The following is a 27,156-nucleotide window of genomic DNA, read 5'->3' on the forward strand; positions in this document are numbered from 1 at the left end:
GTTTTTTGAAATTCTAATATGAAAATAAATGGCTATTAAATTGTTATTGGATGAACACCTCCATCCAAAATTTGACTAGCTTGCACATCTCTGTAAACAAACACATACACAAAGACTCATTAGGGTTAAGATGCATCAATTTTTTGGGGGGATAATTAGGGTTATGTTATTTCATTTGGGGGGATGGATTAATACGGGTTAAGTAATTAACATGTATGGGCTGCTAGGGTTAATTATCAAGAAGATGCTTAATTTTTCAAGCTAATTTTATATGCTCAAGTTTAATCTAAATTTTTTAGTTTAATCATACCGATTGAAATTTATTTAAAGGCAACGTGAAAATAAAACTTTGGGTACCAGTATAATTTATAGTCTAATTTCGTCTCCCTTCACGTAATCTTGCAAAAAAATATACTTAATAGCACGAAAGTATACTTTTTAAAAGTGTGATGAAAGATCAATAGTCTGTGATTATCCAATTATCACATGTCTGTTAAAATTGTCTGTTTTTATGTCTCTCTGTTATCAAGTCAATGTATCAATTGACCTATATTTATTCATTTGTCTACAGACTTCCTTGGTCAATTTCGGCCATAAAGGGTTAGGAAAGTGAGTTGAAAAATTGTAAGGGTTAAAGATGATTCACCTATGGGAAAAACAATTTTGTTTTTAACTTTTCTGGACGACAAAATTATCGCAATCTTAAGCTACAACACAAAAACCTTACTACTTTATATGATAGAATAACAATTAACAAATATAAATAATATATAAATTATTGCACTTTTTAAAATGGGGTATAATTTTAAGCTCTCTTACTAAGCTCTTAATCCTTAGAAAACCATTCATGAAAAGGGTAAACAAGGGTGGGAAGGATTTGGTTATGCACATGATAAGAATATCAGGGAGGAAGGGGACATTGGGCTGTTTATTACACTAGTCCCCAAAGTTTTATAATGACATTGGCTTAACAACTTTGGGGTCTTTTGATTGGTGGTGCATTAATTTGAGTTCCACTGATTAAAATCTACAGAAGGGGTAATTTGAGTGTCATTATTGGGGATTTATCAGACAATGTCTTATCCCTTTAGATCCCTGTATAAGAACATTGTTAAAGCAAACATAATTTAACCCTTCATATATAGTAGGATGTCTGTGTGAGTATTTGTGTGTGTGAGTCTGTGTGAAATGTAGGTGGGCAGTATTTCAATCAAAAAAATAGATAAATGTTCAGAAAATCGAAACATTGTTTAGACAATTACATCCCAAATTATGTTGCAAAAGAACCCTTTCTGAAGATTAAATTATATGTTTTTATCCAAACAATCAATGTCACAAAAGTTCTAACGAATTGTTGAACATATTAATAAAACTTTGGGTACCAGCATAATTTTCTGTCCAATCTTCCCTCCCTCCCTGTTTAATAAATCATATTTGTATTTGATACTAGAATGAAAAACCCCCTTAACATATTTTTACACAAACATCAACAGATTAAAATTGCTGGATATTAATCCTGATTCCTTGATGTGGGGGTGGGGGAGTTATGAGCACACACTATAAACATGGGCGTATCTGTACCAGCCCACATTTTACTCCTATCATCTAATCATATAATAATACACCCCCCCCCCCCACATAGCCCCCATGATGTTAAACAACCCCTATATATTTTATTTGCGATATCATGTTTCTTGTTCATATACGATAATGTTAGTTTTAATAGTCATTGACCAAAATTATTTTTATATGTAACATTATAATAAACAAGGATGACAACATCTAAAAGAAGCGATGCACAAAAAAATTCATTGTGGTCCAAGTAAAATATACATTGGATGTTTATTGATTTAAGGAATCTTCATAGAAATCTGAGCTGTATATCTTTAATAGACTTTGAGAAAATCATGTCTATAATCAGAGGTAACTAGACAAAGGTCTTGCAAATAAAGGGTTAATCGTCTGAAAGTATAACATAAAAAGATCTTATTAAAAATTACGGTTTAGATAGACTTAAGTATTCATCTATATTATATGTTATTCTTTTATGAATAACATGTTGGGGAAGTTCATAATAACTTTAAAATGTTATCATGTGAAGATTCACAAATGTTATTCTATACTTAATAGTTTGTTAAAGCCATGGAGGAGACATTTGGCTGTTCATTACAATAGTCTCCAAAGTTTTATGATAACTTTTTTCTCATTTTTATCTGAACTACGAGATCTTTCATTGAATTTTGATAGGTTGGTTCATTAAGTTGAGTCTGCAACCGTTTCAACCACTAAATGTAATCTACAGAAGGAGTAATTTTTTGAATAATCATTGGGGACGTATATTAACTTATCGGCCATTGTCTTATCCCTATTGATCCCTGATTACTACAAGGTATGGCAAGGTATATCAAATTTCTTGTTGACAAGCTTCAATAACCTGTCATAAAGAGTGTCCTATCGTTACAGTAATTATTTTTGGTAGCGCAACAATTCTATAACAAACGTATGTTGTCCGTAAGTTTGTAACACAACTATATGCTCCCCTGTTTAATAAAATTTTCAAGACATAATATCAATTCTATAAAAAATTGTAGCAAATATTTTTATTCTAAAGATTAAGGTCTCAACAACTACCAAACGGATTGTGTTCTCAATTTAATTAAGATTCACATGAAATGGGTTTAGGCTATTAAATTGATCATTCACTGTCATATTCCAAAGTGTCCTTAAATTTAATCCATAAAAGATTATGATTAGCTATTTCTAAAGGAATTATTACCTGCTGTTTTGTAAAAACACAGAAAAACATATATGTGTTAAAAAGGAGGGGGGAGGGATTCTTGAGTTATCAATTTAAATCTGAATAGGGAAAATTATAGAAATCTTATTCTCACATTGATAAGAAATTCAAATAAACTCATTCATGAGTTTAAAAAACAAGGACGTTAATGTTTTAAAATAATCACGCAACTTACGAAGAATTTAATTTTTAAACTTGTGGATAGCATTAGCCAACTGCGAAAAAACAATTATTAAGAAGTAGCTTTATAAATTCAGGGGTAATTTTAGGGTAGCTTTACTCAAATCCATATTTTTTTTGTAAAATTGATTGTTTTGTGTATTTCTAAACATTGAGGATGTAATTTTCAAAATTGAATTCAAGAATTTCAGGGATCTAAAGAGATAGGACAATGGTCGATAAATTAATGTACATCCCCAATAATAATACACAAAATTACACCCTCAATAGATTAAAATTAGTGGTTGAACACCCAACTTTTTGTACAAACCAATTAAAAAATGAAAGTCCCCTAAATTGTTGAGCAATAACAATAACCAGCCCTATGTCCCCTCCCTTCCTTGATTTTAGTACATCTAGAAATTTAATCTCTCATTAATCTATCCCTGCATTTATAGAAGAGGGAGTTTCCCAGAAATAATATGAGGGTATTCATACGATTCTAGGATTCTATGATAAAATGATTATTTTTCAATAATACCAAATATGTATGTTATTTAACAACAACAATGTTCAACTATTTTCAGTAAATTCTTTTAGGAATCCAATTTCCGATACATTGATGATAAACAAAATAACCCCTTCAGTAGACTAAAGTTATTGGTTGACACGTTTGAACACTAACTTAATGATCCAACCAATCAAAAGTCCCCAAAGTTATTGGGCCAACAAATAAAAAAACTTTGGGGACTAGTGTAATAAACAGCCTATTGTCCTCTCTCTCTGAAATTCTTCTAATATCCAATTTTTTGCCAATTTTAACAAGTAGAATATAGTCCACATGTAGTGCATAAAATCTATAATTTTTCTTTGAATTATTTCATTAGTTAAATTTCAGAATTTTTAAATGCTTGAAATCTGTCTGTTAATAAGAAGTTACACAAGCTTAATTGTTAAAATTTTTTCATAAGAAAAAGCCAAGCCAAGCATGTAAATATGAATAAATTAAAGAAAAAATAAAATATTTAAATGTCTCTGTCTAAATTTTAAAATTTCTAATGTTTAAATATTTAAAATGTCAATCAGACATCTAAATATAAAATCAAAGAATTATGAATATATTAGCAGATTTTATAACAAACTTTTTAAAATACATTTCATTTGGTTGATTCTAAGCTGAATAATTTTCCTAAATTCTTAGATTAAAATTCTTATAACCCCATAAAATAAAAGATAGAAAGAAGGGGGGGGGGGGTAACATGAAGGGGATTTAAAAAAGAGGAAAGCAAATAAAAGAAGGATTTCTAATCAAATGAAACCTATAAAAGGGGAGAGGGTTATAGGGGAAACATAGATAGCATTAAGACAGGTAAAAATGGGGCATAGTTATACAACCATTATATATTATCACCAACCCACAAAATACAATAACAAATAAACAATTAGGCTGGATAACTTTCCCCGGAATTTTTACTTGTTGAATCACTTAATTTATTTATAATTTTGTCCCCTAAAGTTAGGGAAGGATAGGAAATTAGGCTGTTTATTACACTAGTGCCAAAGTTTTTTAATTCTTATTCGTTAGCTCAACAACTTTTGAGACTTATTGAATTGTGATTGAGTGTCCAAAGGTTTATAATCTACAAAGGGGATAATTTTATGTAATATTATTTGGAGATGTATATCAATCAATTAGCCATTGTCTTATCCCTTTAGATCCCTGCCTAGTGTAGTGCATTAAAGATAACATTTTTGGAAAATACTGCATAAAAAAAGGATCTTAATTAAAATTTCTTTATTATTTACTAAAAGCTTAAAAACAGTAATTAAACTGCATATAATTTTAACCTTAAATATAATGTTAAAAATTGCATTTTTAACCTATTTTACCTCTAGAACGATTTAAGTGTTAAACGGACAAAACTTAAAGATTGCTCTAGTTAATTGAGATAGGTTAAGTGGTTACCAGGGAGGGAGGGTTAATTGCACTTTAATTTATACTTGTTTCCAAAGTTAAATCGTTATCTTAAAACCTTTTTTATTGGTTCAAACTGGCACTGTCCAAACTTTTCAACCAATAATAATTAATTATACAAATCACCAATTTATCGATCATTGTCTTATCCCTTAATACTCATGGCGGTTAGGTTAGTGTTTGTACGATTAAACCAAAAAAAGACATATATAAAAAAAGAGTAGTTCATAAAATATTATTTTAATTTGAAAGTAAAAAGTTGTCGAATTACTTTTTAAAAGATATACTTAAACCAACTTCCAGGGAGGAAGGGGATATGGGCTGTTTATTACACTAGTCCCATAAGTTCAAAATTAGCGTTTTCTGGTTCGTTGCCTCAACAACTTTGGGAAATTTAATTAAATAATAATTGGTTGGTTCATTAAGTTGAAAGTCCAACCGTTTCAACCATTAATTGTAATCTACAGAAGGAATGACTCATAATTGGCCATTGTCTTATCCCTTTAGATCATAAATGCATAAGGTGTAATTTTGTGTATAATCATTGGGGATGTAGATCAATTTATCAGCCATTGCCTTATCCCTTTAGATCCTTACTAACTTCACTATTTCAAGAAAATTTTTAATTTGTCTGCGTGTGTGTGTGTGCGTGTATGTGTATGTTAGAGTGTTTTCTTAGGTTTTAAAAATGATGGTTAATGCCTGTTATTAAAAATGTATTGTTTAGTTCTTAATATATAATTTTTAAGGTTCTCTATAATTTAGGACACTTTGCTTTTTTACTATAATAATTATCTTTTTTCTTCTGTAAAATAAATATTAAAGTCCATAGAAAAAATGATTGGCCACCAACTTTTTTACAATTTATATATAAAAATTGTCATTGGAGGAAATAAAAATAATCTTTCTTTTGGTAAAATAAGGAAAATAATATTCTTTCCAGTATGGCTTCGAAACCGATTAATATCCGCTGGATTGTAACCGGTTGTGAGCCATGCTCAAAAATTGTATTTTACCTATTATAGACAACTTTCTAAAAAAAATAAATAAAAATCATTTTATTTATCTTATAATTTGTAATTTTACATCCGCGGAAAGCTGTCTATAATACGATGCATCAAAAAACTATTAAATATATACTAAAGCAGAATTTAAGTTAACATGATTATTATTTAATTTTCCTTTCCCTAAATTCCTGCATTTTTTCAATTTCTAAAAACCATTGTATGCTTAATAAAAATATAAATGCCAGGAAAAAAATACAAAAACAACTTTTTTCAGCAACAATATTAAACATTTAACCTTTTCTTCACCGTTGATGAAAAAATGATGAAAAGAATGAAAAGATGCATTTTTCTCTCGGGTTGAAGAATAATAGGACTATTCTATTGTACTGTGTAGATGTATTCTATTATTTGGACAATAGTAAATACAAGTTTTTATGCAAATAAAATAAAGAAATGTTCTCAGAAAACGAAAAAAAATATTACACTAAAATTGAAAAAAATTCTCTGAAGCATGAGATCTTAAAAAAAGATCAATTTGTGTTTGAAACATTTAAATGAACCAACCAATCAAAATTCAATTAAAGTCCCTAAAGTTACAATTCAACTAATAAGAAACGTTAATATAAGACTTTGGGGACTAGTGTAATAAACAGCCCAATGTCCCCTCCCTCCCTAGTAAAAACAGCTCCTGTGACTTACGGACCTTTGGTAATTAACTACAAAGGTTTCTTTTCTAATCCTGGTATAAAAAGGTTTAATTCTTAAGATTTAAATTAACACAGGATGCTAGAAAATGTTTAATTAATGCATAACTCAATAATTTACTTTATTTTTACACATTTATTGGCTTAAAAACTTTGGGTACTTTAATCAAATCTTGATTGGTTGGTTTAAACCAGCAGTGTTTAATCTTTCCCACCAATTATTTCAATTTACAGAAGGGGTAATATTGTTTATCATAATTGAGGATGTACATCAATGTATTGTCCATTGTCTTATCCCTTATTTATTAAATGAAAATATATCTTAATTATCTAAGAATGTTTAGATTGCTGTTTACTGAAGTAAATCCACCAAAATTAATTGTCGCCAGCTGCAAAAATTCACAGAAGTGGATCAAGTCTAAAAAGCACAGAAGGTTTTCAAAATATTGAAAATCTACAAATCTATCATTTTTTGTTTGTTTGTTTATTAAGATCTTGAACTGACAACAAAACTGATGGCGTTTTTCTTTTAAGGTAAACTTAACATAGGTCTAAGCTGGTTTTACGCTTTTCATTTCTTATAGATTAAATTCGTTTGATGATACAAGGGCCTTAGCCGCTAGGAGCAGTTATTAAGATACTAAAGATCAGCCATTGGCCGCTAGCGGCTTTAATTTTCCTTTGTATATTTGATATGATCCAAACTGATTACATACCAATCTATCTATCCTATTTAATTATGGTTTCAAATTGAATTCCAAGGTATTATATAATCTTATAATCAATAATCTATCATAATGATTTGAGATATTGTTGAATTTGTCATATTATAATTCCAGATTATTGGTATGCAATTGAAAATTTAATACATTACTTAATATCATATTTAAGGCAGGGACTTTAGGGGATAAGCAATATATAATTACATCCTCAATGATGATAAATTAAAGTTACTGGATGAAAAGTTTGGTCACCAATAATTTGAACCAACCAACCAATTAAAATTAAATAAATAATAAGCCATATAAAACTCTGTTTGAATTTAAGCAGGGAGAGAGGAACTTAGGCCGTTGATTACACTAGTCCCCAAATTTTATAATAAGGTTTTCTTATTCGTTGGTGACTTATTGAAGTGGTTGGTTTCTTAAGATGAGTGTCCAAAGGTTTCAACCACTAGTTATAAAGTACAGAACGGGTAATTTTGTTCATCATCATTGAGGATGTACATCAATTTATCGACCCTTGTCTTATCCCTTTAGATCCCTGAAATTTACAAGTGTCTGCGTGTATAAGTGTATTTGTATGTGAGTATTACTAAAGGAGACAAATATTTCAAGATTTAAATCATGTCACCTCCAACACCAATATTAGGGATCTTAAGGGATAAGACAATGAACGATATATATTATGGCACAACCAAAATCACTAGCATTTCGGAGCCATATAATTTTGATGCAGCTCCGGCTCCTACCTTAAAATTAATATATCAATTTTTGTTCATTATTGAATTTGATAAAATAAAATAAATAATATAAAATATTTTGCTTTTATTTGATTAAAGCTATATAAAAGTAGAAGGATGTGTGTCTATTTGTTAAGTAACAATAGTTTTTCAGTTTATTATATAGAAATAGACCATTGCCAAATTATAATATTACTTAAAAAATCATTTTTAGCTAATCTGCAGCCGGAGCCGTTTTTAACGAAAAATACGGCTCCGGCTCCACCAAAAATGTTGCTGCTCCCGGCTCCGGCTCCGAAACGCTGCAAATCACCAAAAACTTTAAGGTTTATACAACACAATCAAGATGAATTAATAGTACCACTACCCAATATTTTAAGGCTAACCAATGAGAGATAAACTTTGAGGACTGGTATAATTGATAATCCAATATCCCTTCCCTCCCAGCTTAACATAGAAAGGAGAATGTACCATCCCTCCAAATTTTGTGAAAATTCATATCTGTAGATAAAATTAACCCCCCTACCCCCATGGCCTCCCATCTCTGTAGGTATGACCTGTGACAAATAATAGAATGGAATTTCTGTGTGTGAGTGTGTAAGTGTGTATATGTGTGTGTGTGTGTGTGTGGGTATGATTGAAAATGATTACATATCCATCGTTATGAAGAGGGGTAACAAAATTCAGATAAATAAAACCCAAACACTTTTCTTTTAAACTATTGATTTAAATCCAGTATTGCTCCGTTAAGAGGGTTAGGAAACCTCAATTTCATATTCAATATTAGAATATTTAGGAGGGGGGGGGGGGGGGGGGTATTGAGAGGTAACTATTATACTATGTTCTTTTATGTAAAAAGTTTTAAAACCCCATCCTTCCTATACTTGATTTAGGATGAAAATAATAATGATTTTAAAAAATACTTTCAATTTTTTACTCTCTATGTCTTGTTTACAAATAAACTGATGTTTAGGAAATATTTTTCCAGCATGGCTCGAAACCGATTAATATCCGGTGGATTTAAACCGGTTCTCAGCAATACTGAAAAAGCATGTATAACATCGTATTACATACAAATTTCCACGAATATTAAAATACAAAATCATAAATAAAGTTTCAATACTGGTTTTACTCTTATAATTTTTCAGATAAAAATTTATTGTATTGGTTCAAAGGTCTGTATTGCGTTTGCCACGCACAAATACCAAGCATTTATATGAAAGTCCTGATTCTAAATTGAAGCAACCTTTCTCTTGAAGTTCTAACACTTCAAGTTTTGTATTAACTTACCTAAAAAAAAAAATTTAATTAAGAAGTGAAATTAAATGAAAATTGCAGTGAAAGGTCATGAAAATTGTTTTTTAACATTTGTAATAACCAGGGAGGAAAAGACATTGAACTTATCCCTTGAGATCCCTGTTAATAACTGTTGTCCTTGGAAAAATTAATTTTGTGCCAGGTTTAGATTTGCATGGGTTAAGTAAGAGGCAAATATCTTACTTCATGAAACAATGGCAAATAAATTGATTTACATCCCCATTAATAACACATAATTACCGATTTTATAGGTCAAAATCAGTGATTGAAACGTTTAGACACTTAACTTAATGAACCAACCAATCAAAATTTAATAAAGTCCTAAAAGTTGTGCAACCAATTAAAAAACTTTGGGGACTAGTGTAATAAACAGCCCATTGTCCCCTCACTCTAAGCAACAAAGACCTATTATTGGCTAAGTTAGCGATTCATTTAACTGTGTTAAAGCGGGGGAGGGGGGAGGGGAGTTTAACTTTTCCCGCTGTGCGCCAAAATGGAAACTATGCATATATAGGTGTACAATAGTGTACAATGGACATTTCTGCATCCAAAATAGATTTATTGAACCAGCTGGTTTCTATTTTCAAGGATGATTTCATCAAATATTAGCATAGCTTTGACTCAAAAAAATGTCTATATTGGTCTAACTTTTTAAAAGTATCTTTTCTCAGAGATCTAAAGGGATAAGACAATGGTCGATAAATTGATTTACATTCCCAATGATGATACACAAAATAACCCCTTCCATCTAGATATTCAATTTAGTAGTTGATTGAAACACTGAGCGGACCAATAAAAAATTCAATTAAAGTCTCCAAAGTTGTTGAGCCAATGAATAAGAAAACGTCATTATAAAACTTTGGGGACTAGTGTTATTAACAAACCAATGTTCCCCCGCTGTGCAGTGCATAAATAGACGTACTGCCAACGAATGAATTGTAGAGCACCTTCACTACTAAAAATACCAATAAGCTTGTTTGTCCATTGAAAAAAATAAGGTATGTAATAAATAAAATATGTGGGTGTAGAAACAATTTTTACCATCCTATAAATAATAATAGATAGGATTATGCCTACTGGTCATTAAAGGTTTTAGGCTATTTTCTTGGAGGTTGGTGTTTAGAACTTTTTAACCAGTCAATCTTTTGTGGGAATGTTTTTCCAATAGGCAAGGAAAAATCACAGTGATAAAACTTCACAATTATAACTAGGAAGGAGGCTACACTTTATAACATCACAATTATAAAACCTCGACTTGGTATAAGTATATGATAAATTCACTAAGTGAAAAAGTGAAAAAGTCTTTGATACTTCCCAGCTATTTATTGAAATATATTTCGGTGGACATTGCACCCTCATCAGTCTAAATGACATAAATCATATTAATCTTTGTTGATGACAATGACAGCAAAATGAAGTACATTTTTAAAAAAAGTTTTTCTTCAAATAAAAAATCTCTTTCTGTCGGTTATGTATTTTATTAGAACTCCAGAAAGATAAACATAAAATATCAAATACTTTCTCGCCATTTAGGGTGATGCAAAAATAACAAGGATGACAACATCCATAAGTAACAATAAGTAACATGGGAAGGAGAGGACATTATACTGTTATATTACTAGTACCCAAAGTTTTAGAAACATGCTTTCACATTGGTTGGCTTAAAAACTTTGGGCACTTTTATTAAGTCTTGATTTGTTGGTTAAAACAAGTGTCCAATATTTTTAACCAATAATTTTATTTTATCTTTCCTTATCCATTAAGTTCTCTTAAATATGCAAATGTACCATCAGATATCCATCTTTAATAGCAGAAAAGAAAATTAAAGACTAGTTTTCAGACGGACAATTGAAATTAAAGAGAAGCTTTGCTACAAAAAAAGAAATCTAAAATCTGCACTCCAAATCTAAATGAACGGTCAAGATTAGATGTCTGCCGTGGCAAAATGAGCTCTATTCACACATTGAATATGTCCAATTCAACTTGCAAATTATCAAAATAGCGATAATGTAAAATAGTCTTTTTTGTTGTTTGTCCGTTGAGATCTCATTAACCACTAAACCAATTGAGTTCATATAGGTCTCAGGGGGGTTTTAAACTATCGAATATATCATTTAAAGCCATTGGAAGGTTTTAGACTACTTTTCCCCCTTTCCCTCTTTCATCCTTAAAACAGAGATTGGGTTTGTTTTAAAACATTAAAAATTCGCCAATATACACAAAAAAAGCGTGCAAATTTATTTGAAGGTGATTGTCAGATGTACTTTAATCTTTTATGAAAAGTAGCTGCGCTAATCTATGAATTATGATAAAAAGTTACTAAAACGTAAAAACCCTTTTCAGCCATAGAAAAGAGCTTATCATAATAAAATCTGATTCACACTCTCGCGCAAATTTTATAATCCATACACCATCCATTTCAATACGAGAAAAGGTGTGGGCTTAAGAATAGCAGAGCTATTCTATTATTATCTCTATCCTTAGCAGGGATCTGAAGACAATGAACTAAACAACCAATTATGATTTAATAAAAGTTTTTCAGCCAACGAATGAGAAGGCAATTTCAAAAAACATAGGTACCAGTATAATTTACATCCCTCTCATTTATTGCAAATGTTTAAATCCGCAACAGAAATCGTGCGATTTATGCATGAGGTCATTCTTGTTTTATATGCATTAACAAATTCACAAACCCTTTTATTTGGGTAAGAGGAGAAATTGTTGAATTAATTGAGATTTTGATTACTTGTTTGTGTTGCCAACAGTTTTAATAATCTTGGTCAATTAAATCTACACAAAATTTGTTTTTCATATCATTTTCATATCATGGACATTTTGCTGTTTATTACACTAGTCCAATAAGTTTTATTATATAATTTTCCTATTCTTTGGCATAACTACTTTGGGGACTTTTATTGAATTTTGATTGGTTGGTTCATTAAGTTTTCAACCACTAATTGTAATAACATTAGGGGTAATATTACGTATTATCACTGGGGATTTACATCAATTTAATGGCCATGGTCTTATCCCTTTAGATCCTTGAATATCATACAAAAGGGTTGCTAAATGATGAGAATTCAATAAGATAAGCAAGAAAAACAAAATATCATAATAAAAGATTAACGTACCAACTATTCTATTCAAAGAGTAGGTGCACTTTATATTTAAATTAACTTGATTAAATCTTTACAATTCAAAGGTTTGTTAAAAATCTTCTAAATAAATAAACTGACATTTACTACTTCTGAATATTTGATTAAAAATTATTTCAATTTCATTTTGATGAAATCAAATATTTAACAAGAATAGTTTTCATTAGCTTATACCAATAACGAAATTAATTCTGAAAATTCACAAAACCTATATGTGTTTTTTTAGCTGTCGCTGGGGGGTAACACATCGTAAAATTAACGACCTCTCCATTTGCCCCCCAAATATTATTTTAGATTTTTTTCGCTTGTTGGTTATACCTTACTCCTGAGTTTTCATGAGAACTGAGGACTTTTTGAACTTAAGGTTTTTGTCTTTTTAAGCATGACCGACAGAATGACGGACAAAAAATAGAGTAGATGCACATATATAATAGGTATCTTCACTAAATATTTTAGCTGTCTATCGTCAATAGCTGCCGAGAAACACAAGTTTAAATGGACGTACTGACTTTCGGGTAACGATTATATAGTTGCTACGCTTTCTAAACTTTTAGGGTATCTATATTTTTCAAGTCCTAAAAGGCAAAGATTTCTACAGTTAGGATAATACGTACGTATATTATTTGTCCGTTTGTAAGTTTTTTTTTATTTTTTTGTTATGGAAAAAACTAAATTATACAATACTAAATACAACTGTCACAGGTTTCTAATTTCAAATTTTCATGGGTAAAAGCACAAGGAGATTTTTTTAAAAAATAACATAATTATTTCTCAGTATGGCTTAACATCCGCTGGATTAGAACCGGTTCTCAGTCGTACTGAAAAACCACATATAGCACCGTATTACAGACGAATTACCACGAATATTGAAATAAAATTAATACCAGTTTTGCTAGACCCTCGGGGCGAAAAAACTTTGGGTATGATTTAAAGTCGAATGTCCTTCCTCAAAAAACACAAAATATGACAATTTCTTAAAATAACTAAGGTTATCAAACTTTTAAAATCCGCAAAATTGCAAGGACTTTATTTTAATTAAAATACCAATATTAACGTTCCCTTTATTTCAGAAAGCTAGTTTCATTTTACAAATGGAAAAATCTTGTTTTTTACTCTTATCTTTGGATTAAAGTTTTCACAGATTAAAGTGCCGGCTAGGATAAACAATATTTTGTACAATTGGTTACTTAAAACCTCAATAATAAGGCCTTTAAAATCTCACTAACCACTGAACCAAACGACCAATGAAAATCTAAAAGGAAACTTTGAAGAGATAAAATGCTAACTTAAGAAAAGATTGTTAAAACATGATTTATCTAAAAATAAATTATTAATGGTAATTTAGCGCCAATTTAGCCTGAGGAGTATGTTATTACATCAAGAGATCTACAGGGATAAGACTATAGAGATAAATTTATGTAGATCCCCGATGATTATTGACAAAATTACCTCTTAATACAATCAAATAATAGAATGAAAAGCTTGGACACTGCAAGTGTTAACCAACGAATCAAAATTTAATGAAAAACTTAAAAGATTTTAAAAATCTTCGGGAGCTAGAATAATTTTCAATCCGATGTCCCCTCCCTCCCTGGGCAGTGTTGTGGATCTGGATCCGCAAGGATCCGCATCCGGGGAGTCCAAGGATCCGGATCCGGGGGTATAAATTTATGGAAAAATCTACCTAAATTTTTATAAAATAGTCACTTACAAATTTTGAAAATCAGACATTCTCGTGATGAGAGCCAATCTTTAAGGTTTAGGTTCAGACTTAAAATTAAAAGTATTTTTCACTTCGAGATTAAAGAATAAATATTTTTTGAAAAATGTGATGATTTTATTTTTATTGTCAAGGATCCGGATCCGCATAAATCAATGCGGATCCGCAACACTGTCCCTGGGAACTACAAAATATTAACCTATATAAGACTGACCAATCTAGATTAATAGATACACATTTACAAATATTTTTAGGGGGAGGAGTTTTTTTTTGAAGGAGGGGTAATTTCCCTTCCCCTCCCTCCCTGAGAATTACAAAATATTAACCTATATAAAACTGACCAATCTAGATTAACTGAAATTTAATTTCCGAATGTGTACACAGTTTCCTCGGTGTTTCCTCGTCCTATCTCAATATTTACTACAAGCTAAAAAAGCTTCAAACTTAAAAAAAAACGTCAAAATTTGAAAAAATTTAAATTTTGAATGTTTTTTTTTGTTGCAGATTTTAGCTAGTAGTATATATTGAGATGGGATGAGGAAACACCAAGGAAACTGTGTACACATTCGGAAATTAAATTTCAGTTCACCCCAATCTAGATTAATAGATACAGATTTACAAATATTTCTAGGGGGAGGATTTTTTTTTCAAGGAGGGGTAATTTGTTAATAGTAGAAGAAAAATTGTCCGTCTACTAGACATATTAACAGTTTCCTTTCTTATTTGTTTTAACCTTAAAAAGACCCCTTTACATTTTTTTAGTTGTTCGTAGTTTTATCAAAGAGATATATCATTTGACTGTAAATTATACTGGTACTCAAACACTTTCTCTTATTCGTTGACTCAAAAACTTTGATTGAGGATTGTAAACATAATCTTAATCTACAGATGGGGTAATTTTTTGGGGTCATAATTTGTGATTTACATCAATATATCGTCTATTGTCTTATCAAGTAAAAAGTATAGGATTAAGCCTTTATTAGCGTTGCTCGAATATTTAAAAGGGGATATTTAAGTAACCAGATAACTTTTAAGGAAAATTGTTGAACCATTTTTAACGCCATTAGTGGAAGCTATCCACAGTTTAATGGTCAATTTTTATCCATTTGTTAAAATAAATTATTTTATTACATCTCTAGTTAGTAATGGGATTTTTATTAGCAAAACTACTTAATAATTGTAATTTTATTTTAAATTGTAAAAAAGGATAAGTGTCAGAAAAGAGGATATTTCTATTAAATAATATAAAATTGTAAGACGTCTTTAGTTTGTACTGAACCCTCCCCCCCCCCCCCCATTTGAATATTAGATGCTAGAAGTTTTAGATTATGTAATGTATTATGACTAAAAGATGGTTATGAGAAAGACTAAAAGTTTAATAGTTCTAATTAATTGATGTATATCACCAATGATGATACACAAAATTACCCCATCTGTATAGTACAATTATTGGTCGAAACCCTTTGACACTCAACTTAATGAACTAACCAATCAAAATTCAATAAAAGAATCCAAGGTTGTACAAATTTATGTACAGTCCCAATGATGATGCAGAAAAATACCCATTCTGCATATTATTAGTGGTTGAAACGTTTGGACACTCAACTTGCTTAACCAACCAATCAAAATTCAATAAAAGAATCCAAAGTTGTTAAGCCTACAAATAAGCAATCCTTAATATTAAATTTTACTTATATAAATCTTACTTTTATCTAGAAAATCTAAAATAGTTAAAAACATATTAAATAAATGGGACACAATCTCTAATTTTATCAAAAATGTTGAAAAAGAAGTGAAGAAAATAAAAATGGGTATATTTGAAAACAAGAATGTCAACATACATAAGAAACACACAAAACTCAAGGATGGGAATATAGACAAGAAAGTTTAAGTATTGATGATTTGTTAAAATTGATAATAAAAATATATCGGAGAAAAAAATCACTAAACCTTTCTCATATATTTTTATATTTTGTAGCATGATTGACGGACAGACGGACAAATAAATCACATACTGGATGCTCATTGGTACAGGGAATCCTCATAAAAATGTCAGGTGTCTACATTTGATAGCAACTGAAAAAATCACATTTCTCAATTGCGTTACGGACTGACAGACAAAGTGAATTATAGAGTGTCTTCACTACTAAAAAAGATGGTTTTAATGATAAAATTATAAGGATAAAATTTTGCTGTCTTCAAAAATCATTCCAAATTTGATAATTTAGCGTCTTATTTTTAGTTACAAAGATACTGAGAGATACGAGATAAAGGAATAAATAAATAGATTTCCAGTATGGCTTCAAAACCGATTAATATCCGCTGGATTAGAACCAGTTATCAGGCAAACTAAATATCAGCGTATAACAGACAATTTTCCACAAATATTAAATTAGAAATCATAAAACTATTTACAGTTTTGTTATCCAAGGCCTCTGGCCCCTTGGGACAAACAAGACTGGTTTTAATTACCGAGAAAAACTGTCAATAATACAATACGATAAATAACTATTATCTTCTTTACACATTTAAGGGCTCTATACCTATGTGGCTAGCCATGCGGATTTTTTTGTGTAAGACTATCCATTCGGGATAACTTATGTCCTAACTTAACCTTACCTAAATTAAAACTGAATTCAAATCGTGTTTAGTTTTTCGAAAAGTTTTTATTAAGAGAGCAACTCTAAAATGGAGGACTTAATCGGTTCAAAAGTTAGGAACATACATAAAACTGTATTACCTAATATAGTTAGATTAATGTTCCTTTAACCCTGTAAGAACGTTATTTAGAAGTTTGGGAGGGGGAGATAGTGGGTAGAAGAAATCAGGTTAAAATTTCTTTTTAATAGTAAATTATATATCATACTCTCATACCAATTTCATACCAAGAATTACAGTTTTAAGTCATGACATTTGACACAACAAACACATTTCCTATGGCATATTTTAAGTTGCTTTCCTTTAAGGTACCAAAGCTACTACATAATTAAGGCCTTTTCCGTATTTTAATAGTTTTAATAGTTTATGGGCTTTAATAGCATAAAACCCACCCAGGACCTATGTGAAGCTTTCCTAAAAAGGAGAACTTGATCAGTTAAGTATTTGTTGAGTTCTTAAGATTCAGACAAAAAAAACTTTATATAATAGGATGTAATTTTCTCAGTAACTTTTAAAGCTAAGAGTTTTCTTGAAAATTTAAATGACGTCAATTAATTAATTACCATTACTAGTTTGAATGCTTTTTTTGGATAAATTTATTTTTACTTTGACCCTTTCGAAATAATACTTTTGTCTCCTAAAACCTTAAATAAATACATTTAGCAGCTTAAATCTTAAATAAATTTGCTTAAACAAGAACTTGGAAATTTAGCCATTGTCAAAATATGATTTTAATCTTTATGTAAGAGTAACAGAATGTGTGTCACTTTTAAATGTTATTTTGTGTTATTATTTGTTATCTTAATCAAAAAATACATAAAATGAACATTTCGTAAGCTTAATTTTAAAGTTTTGTATTAAATATTTAAAAAATGTTCAAGTTGCCAAAAATCCACGAATTTTCAAAATGCCAGTTGTGAAATCGGCAGAACTTTTGAAAAGTTAAACAGAGGACTTTCTCTTAATCCCATAAGTCTTGGGATGAATACAGGAGCGTGCACTGTTATTTTTTGAGGGGGGGGGGACTGGGGCTATATCTTTGGTGAAGTTTAATCTGAAGTCAAGAAAACAAAACATTATTTTAACCGGTTCAACCCCCTCCCTTATTCTCTTCCCCACTTTCAGTTTAGAAGGGTGACGCAAATTTCAGATCCCAGATTTCGCGATTTGAATAAAAATTATCTTTATATTATAGCGAATTAAATAATCTTGCAAGCATCGCTTTTATCTTATGACGAAAAATCAGCGAAAAACGAGATCTGAAATTTGCGTGACCCTGCCAATATGACGCAAGACGCATGATCGCTACAACCGTGGCAATATTTTAAACCCAATCATATCTTTGCCTATTTGGAGGGGGACTTATTTCTCAACAATAGATCTATAGTATAGTTGTATATACAAATAACTACCTGATCCCCTTTTCCAAGGACCATTTTCGTCGCCTAGCAAATTGTTTTCTGCTACTTAACTGTGCTAATATTCCCGACAATATTGGTTGATTTTCAAAGACCCAAATTAGAGTTGACACATGGTCCTTGGGATTAGGACATACAGTTATTTAACCCCTTACCCCTCTAGTGTTTTACTCTAATTTTCATGCTAAATGATTTTTAGTAAATTGGCCCAATGTAACTTTTCTAAGCTGATAGTGAGGGTAATGGGGAGGGGTAACACCCCCCCCCACCCACCCCCTGTAGACGCCCTGGATGAGGTTCTATATTTGTTAGCACCTATCTTTCTCCATAGGATTAAATAAACATTGGAAATGTATACATAAACTAAATATTCAGTTTTTAATCAAATAATTTTGTTTCTTTTTGTAGGAGACTTTAGATTATTCAATTGAAACTTTTATAGCTTAATCTAGCATTCCTATAGGTATACATTAAACCAGTTATATAAAGTAGTAAGGCTTTTTTGTCTGAAGCGCTAAGCTTTTATTAACTTTGGATTGTTTTAGGCTTTATTTCTACCCTTCCCTACCCCTTCCCCTAATAGGAAAAATATTTAACAGAATAGGTAGGCATTAGAGAAAAGTATTAAGCTATCTTAATGTCATAAGTAAACATGGTATAAAAATAAAAAAAATTTAAAAACTGAAGCTTTAAACAGAATTGTATACATTTCAGATAACTTTTACATTTGTTTATTTAACAATTTCAAGACTTTGGAGAAATTTAAGGATTCAGGGAAAAGTTAATGGGGGTTAAATCAGGGCTCTAAAGGGATAAGACAATGGCCAATGAATGCCTTCTGTAGATTAGAATTAGTGGTTGAAATGATTGGACACTCAACTTAAGAGACTAACCAATCAAAATTCAATTAAAGTCCCTAGGTTGTTAAGCCAAACAATAAGAATAGTTATTTCTCGCATCGTATTATAAACAGCTTTCCGCGGATATAAAATGTACAATTATATGATTAAAACAAGTTTTTTAGCCCAGTGATGCCTTTTAAATCAGGGTTACGATTGATTTCTCTTTCATTGCCCTATCTCTTTATCTATGAGAGAATATAAAAGTAACAAATTAACTTCCTAACATTTCTTACATTCTTATTTATTTGGGCAGTAGGCTTAATTTTTTAAAAATAGCGCAGCTTTTCTAAATGTAATTAGGGTCGGTCCGTCCGGATAGCTTTTTTTTTGTTAATTTATGCAAGTTAGAATTGTCCTATCGATTTCAAACTTTGCATGGTGATTCCTGTAGTAGTTAGGTACGATTTAGAAAGCGTAGCAACTCTAAAATCTTTACCAGAATGTCCGTAAGTTCATTTTAAACATGACAATTTTTAACTTTTTACAAAAAGTTTTTACATGATATAATTGTCCGATTGATCTGATTTTTGGAATACTGATTCCTAGGACCACAAAGTGTATTGTTATAAGCGAAGCATCTCTGTAAACAAGTCCTAAAAATGTAAGTATGTCCTTAAACATTATGTTGTATTTATTCAGTTTTTTTGTCCCAACGTTTCAGAGCTTTGCTTTTGGATGTTGTCAACTTGTCATCCTTGTTTTTTTTAAATAGCGCAGCTTCTTTATATTTAAGTTAGTCGGTGTGGTCAAGGTAAGGTTATTGTTTGTTTGTCCGTTAAGACCTCGTAAACCACTTAATCAAACGAGTTTAAAGAAGCTCTATAATGATCTAGGGGTGGATTTATGCTATTATTACAATCATGTTATGAGTACAGGGGCGTTGCCGCTAGTTACACTTCAAAGAGCGAAAATCACATAAGTTATTAGAAAGTTAACATGTTTAAAAGCTTTGCTTTTAATAAAACATTCGTTTTTGTTTATTTAAATGTTTCAACGTAATACAGGTAAGTTTCTTGCATAGGTAGCAATGAGACATTTTAAAGATAAACAATATACAAGGATGCCATTATTCAAAGTTATCAAAAGTTAAGTTAAGAATGATTTAAATAATGTAAGTGAACTTAGAGGCTTATAGAGTGTTCATTATAAGAAGGGTAATGACCTTTTTTATAGAGTAGATGCGCTGAATAAAAGCAAAAATTAGGATTGTGCAATAAAAAAATTTCAACTAATTAGCAACTTAAGAATTATTCATTAGTTGGCTTAAATTAATCCAAATTTATAATGTTCAAAGCTTAATAAATGCAATAAAAGAAGTTAATAAATTAAAAAGTTAAATGTTAAAGTAATCAGCTTCATAAGAATGCTTTTCATTTAAAAATCTAAACGGTATATTTGATTACTTTTAGTTTAGCAATGCAACTCTATAATTAAGCAGTTGCGGTTGGTCTGTCCGTCAGTCTGTACAGAAACACATATAAACAGGGATCTAAAAGGATAAGACAAAAAACAATAAATTCACGTACATCCCCAATAATGTTACAAAAAATTTCCCCTTCCGTAGATTACAATTAGTAGATAAAACGTTTGGAAACTCAACCTTATGAACCAACCAATAAAAATTCAATAAAAGTCCCCAAAGTTATTAAGCCACCGAATATGAAACTTTATTTTAAAACTTGGGGACTAGAGTAAATAGCACAACGTCCCCTTCCTTCCTGAAATAGATTAATATTTCTAATTCTTAAAAACCACACAAAGACTAAGCATAATTAATTTAAAGTGGCAGAACAGTTATTTTTATTTTCCATATGCCATGTGCAATTGTCCTTTTGGCCTTTATTGGACCACAACAATCACTTCTGATCATTGGCCTCCAGTTTTTTATATAAAAATATAACAAGGATAACATTATTCATAACAAACCATTTTCAAGCCATACTAAAAATCATGTACAGCATCGTATTACAAACAATTTTCCCCGAATAATTCAATAAATATCAGTTTTGTTTTTACCACACATTTAACGACAAAATTATCCTTTTTCAATGATTTTCTTGGTTGAAAGACTTTCAAAATCAAACAATAATTTTAAAGTGTTATGTTGAAAGGACAACAAGTTTTTTGGGAAACGCCAAGCTATAGAGTGGCTACGCTCCCGTGAATGTCGTGCAACCTTGATTTGTTCGGCTTTAAAAATGTGTCACGTAAAGTTGTACTGTATGCTGCCACATTGTTCAAAGGTGTTCTTTCTTTTGCTGCTAAAATAGCCAAAAACCATCCCAAGACTAAAACTTAAAATAAAGTAGCTTAAAACATTCCGGGACCTTCATAAAGCTTCCCTAATATGGATTACTCGATAAAAAACTTGCTACTTTAAATAATAGGATGATTTAAGACTATTTTTTCTAAAGATGCAAAAATGTGCAAAAATAATTTCTGCTGTTTTGGATGAATGTCTTTCTGTATGAAGATAGAAAAAGATTGCAATATCATAGAATTGACAATAATGAATATAACACTTTAAATAGAGTTATATTAGAGCCATTTTTTTGCCATAGATGCTATAATATTCAGAGATCTAAAAGGATAAGACAATGGCCGATAAATTTGATGTACATCCACATTGATGATACACAAAACTACGCTTAGAGACTACACTAAATGAACCTACCTACCAAAATTCAATAACACCCAAAAAAAATTGTTAAGCCAACAAATAACAAAACATTGTAACGAACTTTGGGGTTTAGTAGCAAATAAATTATGAAGTCTTATGCTTTTTAGTTCCATGAACATGTACAGCTAAGTAAAAGGGATAAAAGCAATGTTTTGCAAGAAAAAACATGTACCTTGAAGCTAAAATTTAATGAAGATCTGAAAAGGGGTAAAGAACGTTATTTTCCCCTATTGATCTATCCCCCCACCCCAACCCTATCCCGAGTGTGTGAAACTTACTGAATGAAGGAATGATTTGAAATAATTTTATGCCTATCAGTTTTTATTTAGAACATTATAAGCAAAAAAAAGGCATAGTCAAACTAAAATTAGATGACAAAAATCAATGCTAAAACTGTACTCAGTCTTATTAGAATAAAATATATTTTCATAAAAATATATGTATTAACTAGAAATATTTTTTACTGTTTAATTTGAACGAAAATAGCCTAAAACTATCTCAAAGGTAGACCCTCCCCCCTTATTAGCAACTTTAGTTTTAAAAGGAAAAACTTTAAAGCGAATTCAAGATCCATCGAAGATAGAGCTTGGTTGTTTTAGGTAATGATAAAAAATTACATAGATTTCATAATATTTTCAAGGGTTGATTTCTTTTCGGAGGGTAGTGGCACCTTCCTCAAAATAGCTATAAACCTACCCAGGACCTTTGAGAGGCTTTAGCGTAAAGGAGAACCGTGTCGGTCCAGCCATTAATGAGAACTTAATCATCCTTGTTTATTAAAAATAAAATATCATAAATCTTACCTTACTAATAGCCACAGGAGTTCTGTAGGTGAAAGTAAATCTCTTCTCATACCATCCTCCAGATTCCTAAAATATAAATATAAATTAAACGACTTTACTAAAAGCCCTAAGAACTTGGAATTTTTTCTAATTTTAACTATTTAGCCTTTTAAAACTTCCAATATTACATCCATTTAAAACAGGTTTTTAAACCTTTTTGACAACAATTATTTAAGTGATCTAATAATTTGATTCAACTGTTTTTTTGGAATACGGATTCCTATTACAACAAAGTACAATGTAATAAGCGAAGCATCTCTATAACCAAGTCCTAAAAATATAAGTATGTCCTTAAACAGTATCACTATTTAAGCAGTTTTGCAACATGTACAAAAATTTTGTTTCGGCTTATAAATTTCTTTTCTGACACTCTAATGAAGTGTTAATCTTGTTGTTGTTGTTGTTGTAGCCATGATTATCTGAAGTTAGGACTCAGATGCACACGGAGACTGGAAGTGAGAATCCTTTGGCCAATCTTAGATTGGTAAGCTTCGCGCACAGCTGATTGTATTCTATGTTACATTACAATTGTTAATCTTCGTTTGTCCTTCCGTTTTAGAGCTTCGCTTTTATTGATGTTGTCATCCTTGTTTTTAAAATATGAATAAAACGCTAAATTAATTAGGTCATAATTAATTTGTTTATCTTTTAATTACTTTATATTTTACATAAGGATAATAATTAAATGTCAATATATTACTAATTTACAATTAATTTCTTTATATTTTATTAGGTAGGTACGTCATTAATGATTTTAGATTTCTTATTATGTTTAAGTAATCAATAAAAGTAATTTAATTTTTCTACTATGCTGAACTCTCTTTAAGTAAAAATCCCCCTCCCAAAAATTTTTTTTTATTTATTTCAAAATAAGGCAGAGGGAAGATATTGTGTCTCTGATAGACTTGGATTTTTTTAGGGAAACCGTCAATATAGTATGGTTGTACTTTTTAAAAGAGAAGCTTTGCTATAATTAGGGTCGGTCCTATTACAATAAGGTACAATATTATAAGCAAAGCATCTCTATAATCAAGTCCTAAAAAAGTCAGTATGTCCTTAAACAGAATTCTGTATTTAAGAAGTTTTGCAACAAATCTTTTCAAAACGTATATAAATATTTATATTTTGCATGTTCAGTTCTGTTACTCAACAAGACTTAATGTTTGTATGTATGAGCGTTTTAGAGCTTCGCTTTTATGGATGTTGTCATCCTTGTTTTTGCATAAATGCATGAACAACTATATAATTGGGGTTAGTAGTACGGTCTAGGTAAATGCGGCTGCCAAAATGCAGCGCAACCTGCCAAATTGCATGAATAATATGCAAACTATATATAAAAAGCGAAAGTTACGGGTCTCAGGCAAGGATCTAAAGGGATAAGACAACTGCCAATAAATTGAACATCCCCAATGATGATCAACCCCTACTATAGATTACAATTGAAACGTTTGGACACTTATCGTAATGCACCATCAAATTAAATTAAAGTCGCCAAAGGTTAAGCCAAAGAATAACAAAACGTTATTATAAAACTTTGGGGACTAGTGTAATAAACAGACCCATGTCCCCTCCCTGTTTTTCAGGTTTTGTGCAGTTATACGTAATAGCTTTGGAATTAAACAAGGATGACAACGTCTAGAAAAGGAAAACTCTATATTGAAGTATCTTTATGATATGCTTTTTCAATGCAATTAAAAATAGTTTTGACCGATATTAATAGCACAGTATCAAATATTAATCATTACTACATGAGACCTCAATCTACTAAAGAAAAAAACAGTCAAAATATATTCATCCAATGAATAATGAAGGTCATAGAGCTATTTTAAACAAGTTATGACTATTTAAAGCCAAACGAAATTAAGTTTCGCCTATAAATTAACCATATACACACAAAAATGTAAGTGTGCATGTGTGTGTGTGTATGCGTGTAAACGTCCTGTGACAAATGTTAACAATGCCAGAGATGAGCATTTGAAGAAGAAAAAAATCCGCCAGTCTATACGGTTGTTACTACGCAAATGTAAAAAAATAATTTGGTATGATAAGAATTTTCAGGTATAGTCCCTTTCGTTACAACGCCTCTTAAGAGGCGTTTTGTCGTACTTTCACAGTAGCTTTTTCTCTATTTCTAGCCCCTGCTGGGCCAATTGCCTAACCCTGCAAGGCAATCACCTAACCCAACTTAACCTAACCGAACCTAAAATAACCTATCAAAAGACAAAAGCTAATGTGAAAATACGACGAAAAGCCCCTTAAGAGGCGTTATCACGAAAGGAATATACCCCTATTATCTAAAGTACTAAAACCATATTTTCAATTTTGGTGGAAAAATAATTTTTCTTTAGACAAAATATCCCTAATATTTGAGAAATGGGCCATAGAAAAAGCAAACAAAAGTTGCGTTTAAAAGGTGAATTGTTTGTATGAGATATGAGGGGAACGAATTATTATACTACACCATTAGAGTTAACTTAGATTAGTACAAGGTGGAATAGAACAGTAGACTGCATTACAGCAATAAATATGATATTATTTCCAGTATGGATCTGATTACTATTCAATAACCCCCAATGATGATACACAATATTACCCTATCTGTAGATTACAATTAATGGTTATAAATTTTGGACACTCAACGTGAACCAACCAATCAAACTTCATTAACAGTTCCCTAAGTCGTGTTGCCAACGATTGAGAAACTTTGGGAACTAGTGTAATAAACAGCCCAATGTCCCCTCCCTCCCTGCTAAAGTCGGTTTTGAGCCATACATAAAATAAACTTTTATCGTATTATAGACACTATTCTGCGAAAAATATTCCTGCATTTGACTTTTTTTGTTCAAAAGGCATTGTTATTAATGAATAAATGATCTTTAATAGTCTTTTTTCTTGACTAAGACTTTTTTGTCTATTATTTGGCTAAGGCAAAAAGCTTAAGTATCCCTACTTAATATTCCAAATGGGTTTGTTCATAATTCCATTTCTTTTTGCAACAAAGCTACTCTTCAACTTGAGTCTGTTAGTTTGTCTGTCAAAATGCAAGAGGGAGGAGACATTGGGCCACTAGTCCCCAATGTTTTATAATAACGTTTGCTTAACAACTTCGGAGACTTTCACTGAATTTTGATTAGTTGGTTTATGAGTTGAGTGGTCAAACGTTTTAACCACCAATTTTAGATGATAAATTTTGTGTATTATCATTTGGGATGTACATCAATTTATTGGCTATTGGCTAATCCCTTTTGATCCCTGGTCAAAATATCAGTTTTGTTCCCTAATTATCGTTTATAAGTTCATAAATTTTGTTGCATTAAACAAAAATTAACAAATTAAACTTGTTATTGCTGCGCTACTGATGTAGATAGAGGTTTCTGTTGTTGGTTACAAGTACAATGTTGACAAGAATAGTTATGAATAGCTTGTTACAAACAATTTAAATTAACCTCCAGACAAGGCCGAGACCATTTTAACGATATAATAAGTTAGAAAAAGAGAAGTCGCCTGAACCATAAGATTTTATGATGTACATCCCCAATGATGACACACATCTTTAGATTATAATTAGTGGTTTAAAGTTTGAACTCTCAACTCAAAGAATTAAAGAAAATTAAAGAAAAAATACATCAATGCCTTACATAAAAGGCGTTTAAGTGCATATATGTAATGTGTTCTCAAATTTCACTTCAACTTTTCTTTTTAAATTGAAAATTGAACCTTTGTGTTGAAAACTTACATTTGTGTATATTATACTAATATTTAAAAAGAAAAAAAAAAATTGTTAGGTAAATTCCCTTGAAGCTAGGGGCTTAATTATTTCAATAATTTTACTTTCTTTTTTTATATAGATGATGCTGTATAAAATATAAAGAAAATTATTGTTTGTTTAAAGATCTCGTACACGGCTGTGCCTATTTTACTGCTGTTTTAAGGAAAGCTTAGTATCAGTCCAGGGTATGTTTTTATCCTGGGATAAATAGTAATGCCCCTCTGTAAAACAAACCTAAGGATTCTATATTACATTTAAAAAAAAGGCAACGGGATAGTTGCACGAAGTACATTTAAACTTTAATTTAGTGAACTGCATATTTTTTTCTGTTCAATAGTATTAACTACATCTATAAGAAATATATTTGAAAGCATTCCAATTTCTACCAGGTAGTTTGAAAAATATCAAGACTCGTCAAATTATACATGTTAGATGGTATTCTTATAACTTATGCTTGCAATCAAACTTGTTAAATGCACTTTATGCAACTATCCCTTTCTAAAACTTAAATGGTAAACAATTTAGATGTTACCTATGCTAAGTGGCTAAAATAGTAAAGTATATCTTGTGTAACTATCCCTTTTTGTTAAT

At 30.5% G+C, this 27,156-nt stretch overlaps 1 protein-coding gene across 1 annotated transcript in view; it reads right to left on the reverse strand.

The window, feature by feature from the left end:
- Positions 1–27,156, reverse strand: part of LOC145330117 (semaphorin 5c-like) — a 79,815-nt gene that overhangs the window by 11,998 nt on the left and 40,661 nt on the right. Inside the window, exon 13 of the mRNA XM_080174706.1 lies at positions 22,758–22,823. Within this exon, the coding sequence (XP_080030832.1) occupies positions 22,758–22,823 (66 nt within the window). The remainder of the gene's footprint in view (positions 1–22,757; positions 22,824–27,156) is intronic.

Source organism: Acartia tonsa, chromosome 10 (genome assembly GCF_053477335.1).
Source record: "Acartia tonsa isolate MP-2025a chromosome 10, ASM5347733v1, whole genome shotgun sequence".
In the NCBI taxonomy this organism is placed as follows: Eukaryota; Metazoa; Arthropoda; class Copepoda; order Calanoida; family Acartiidae; genus Acartia; species Acartia tonsa.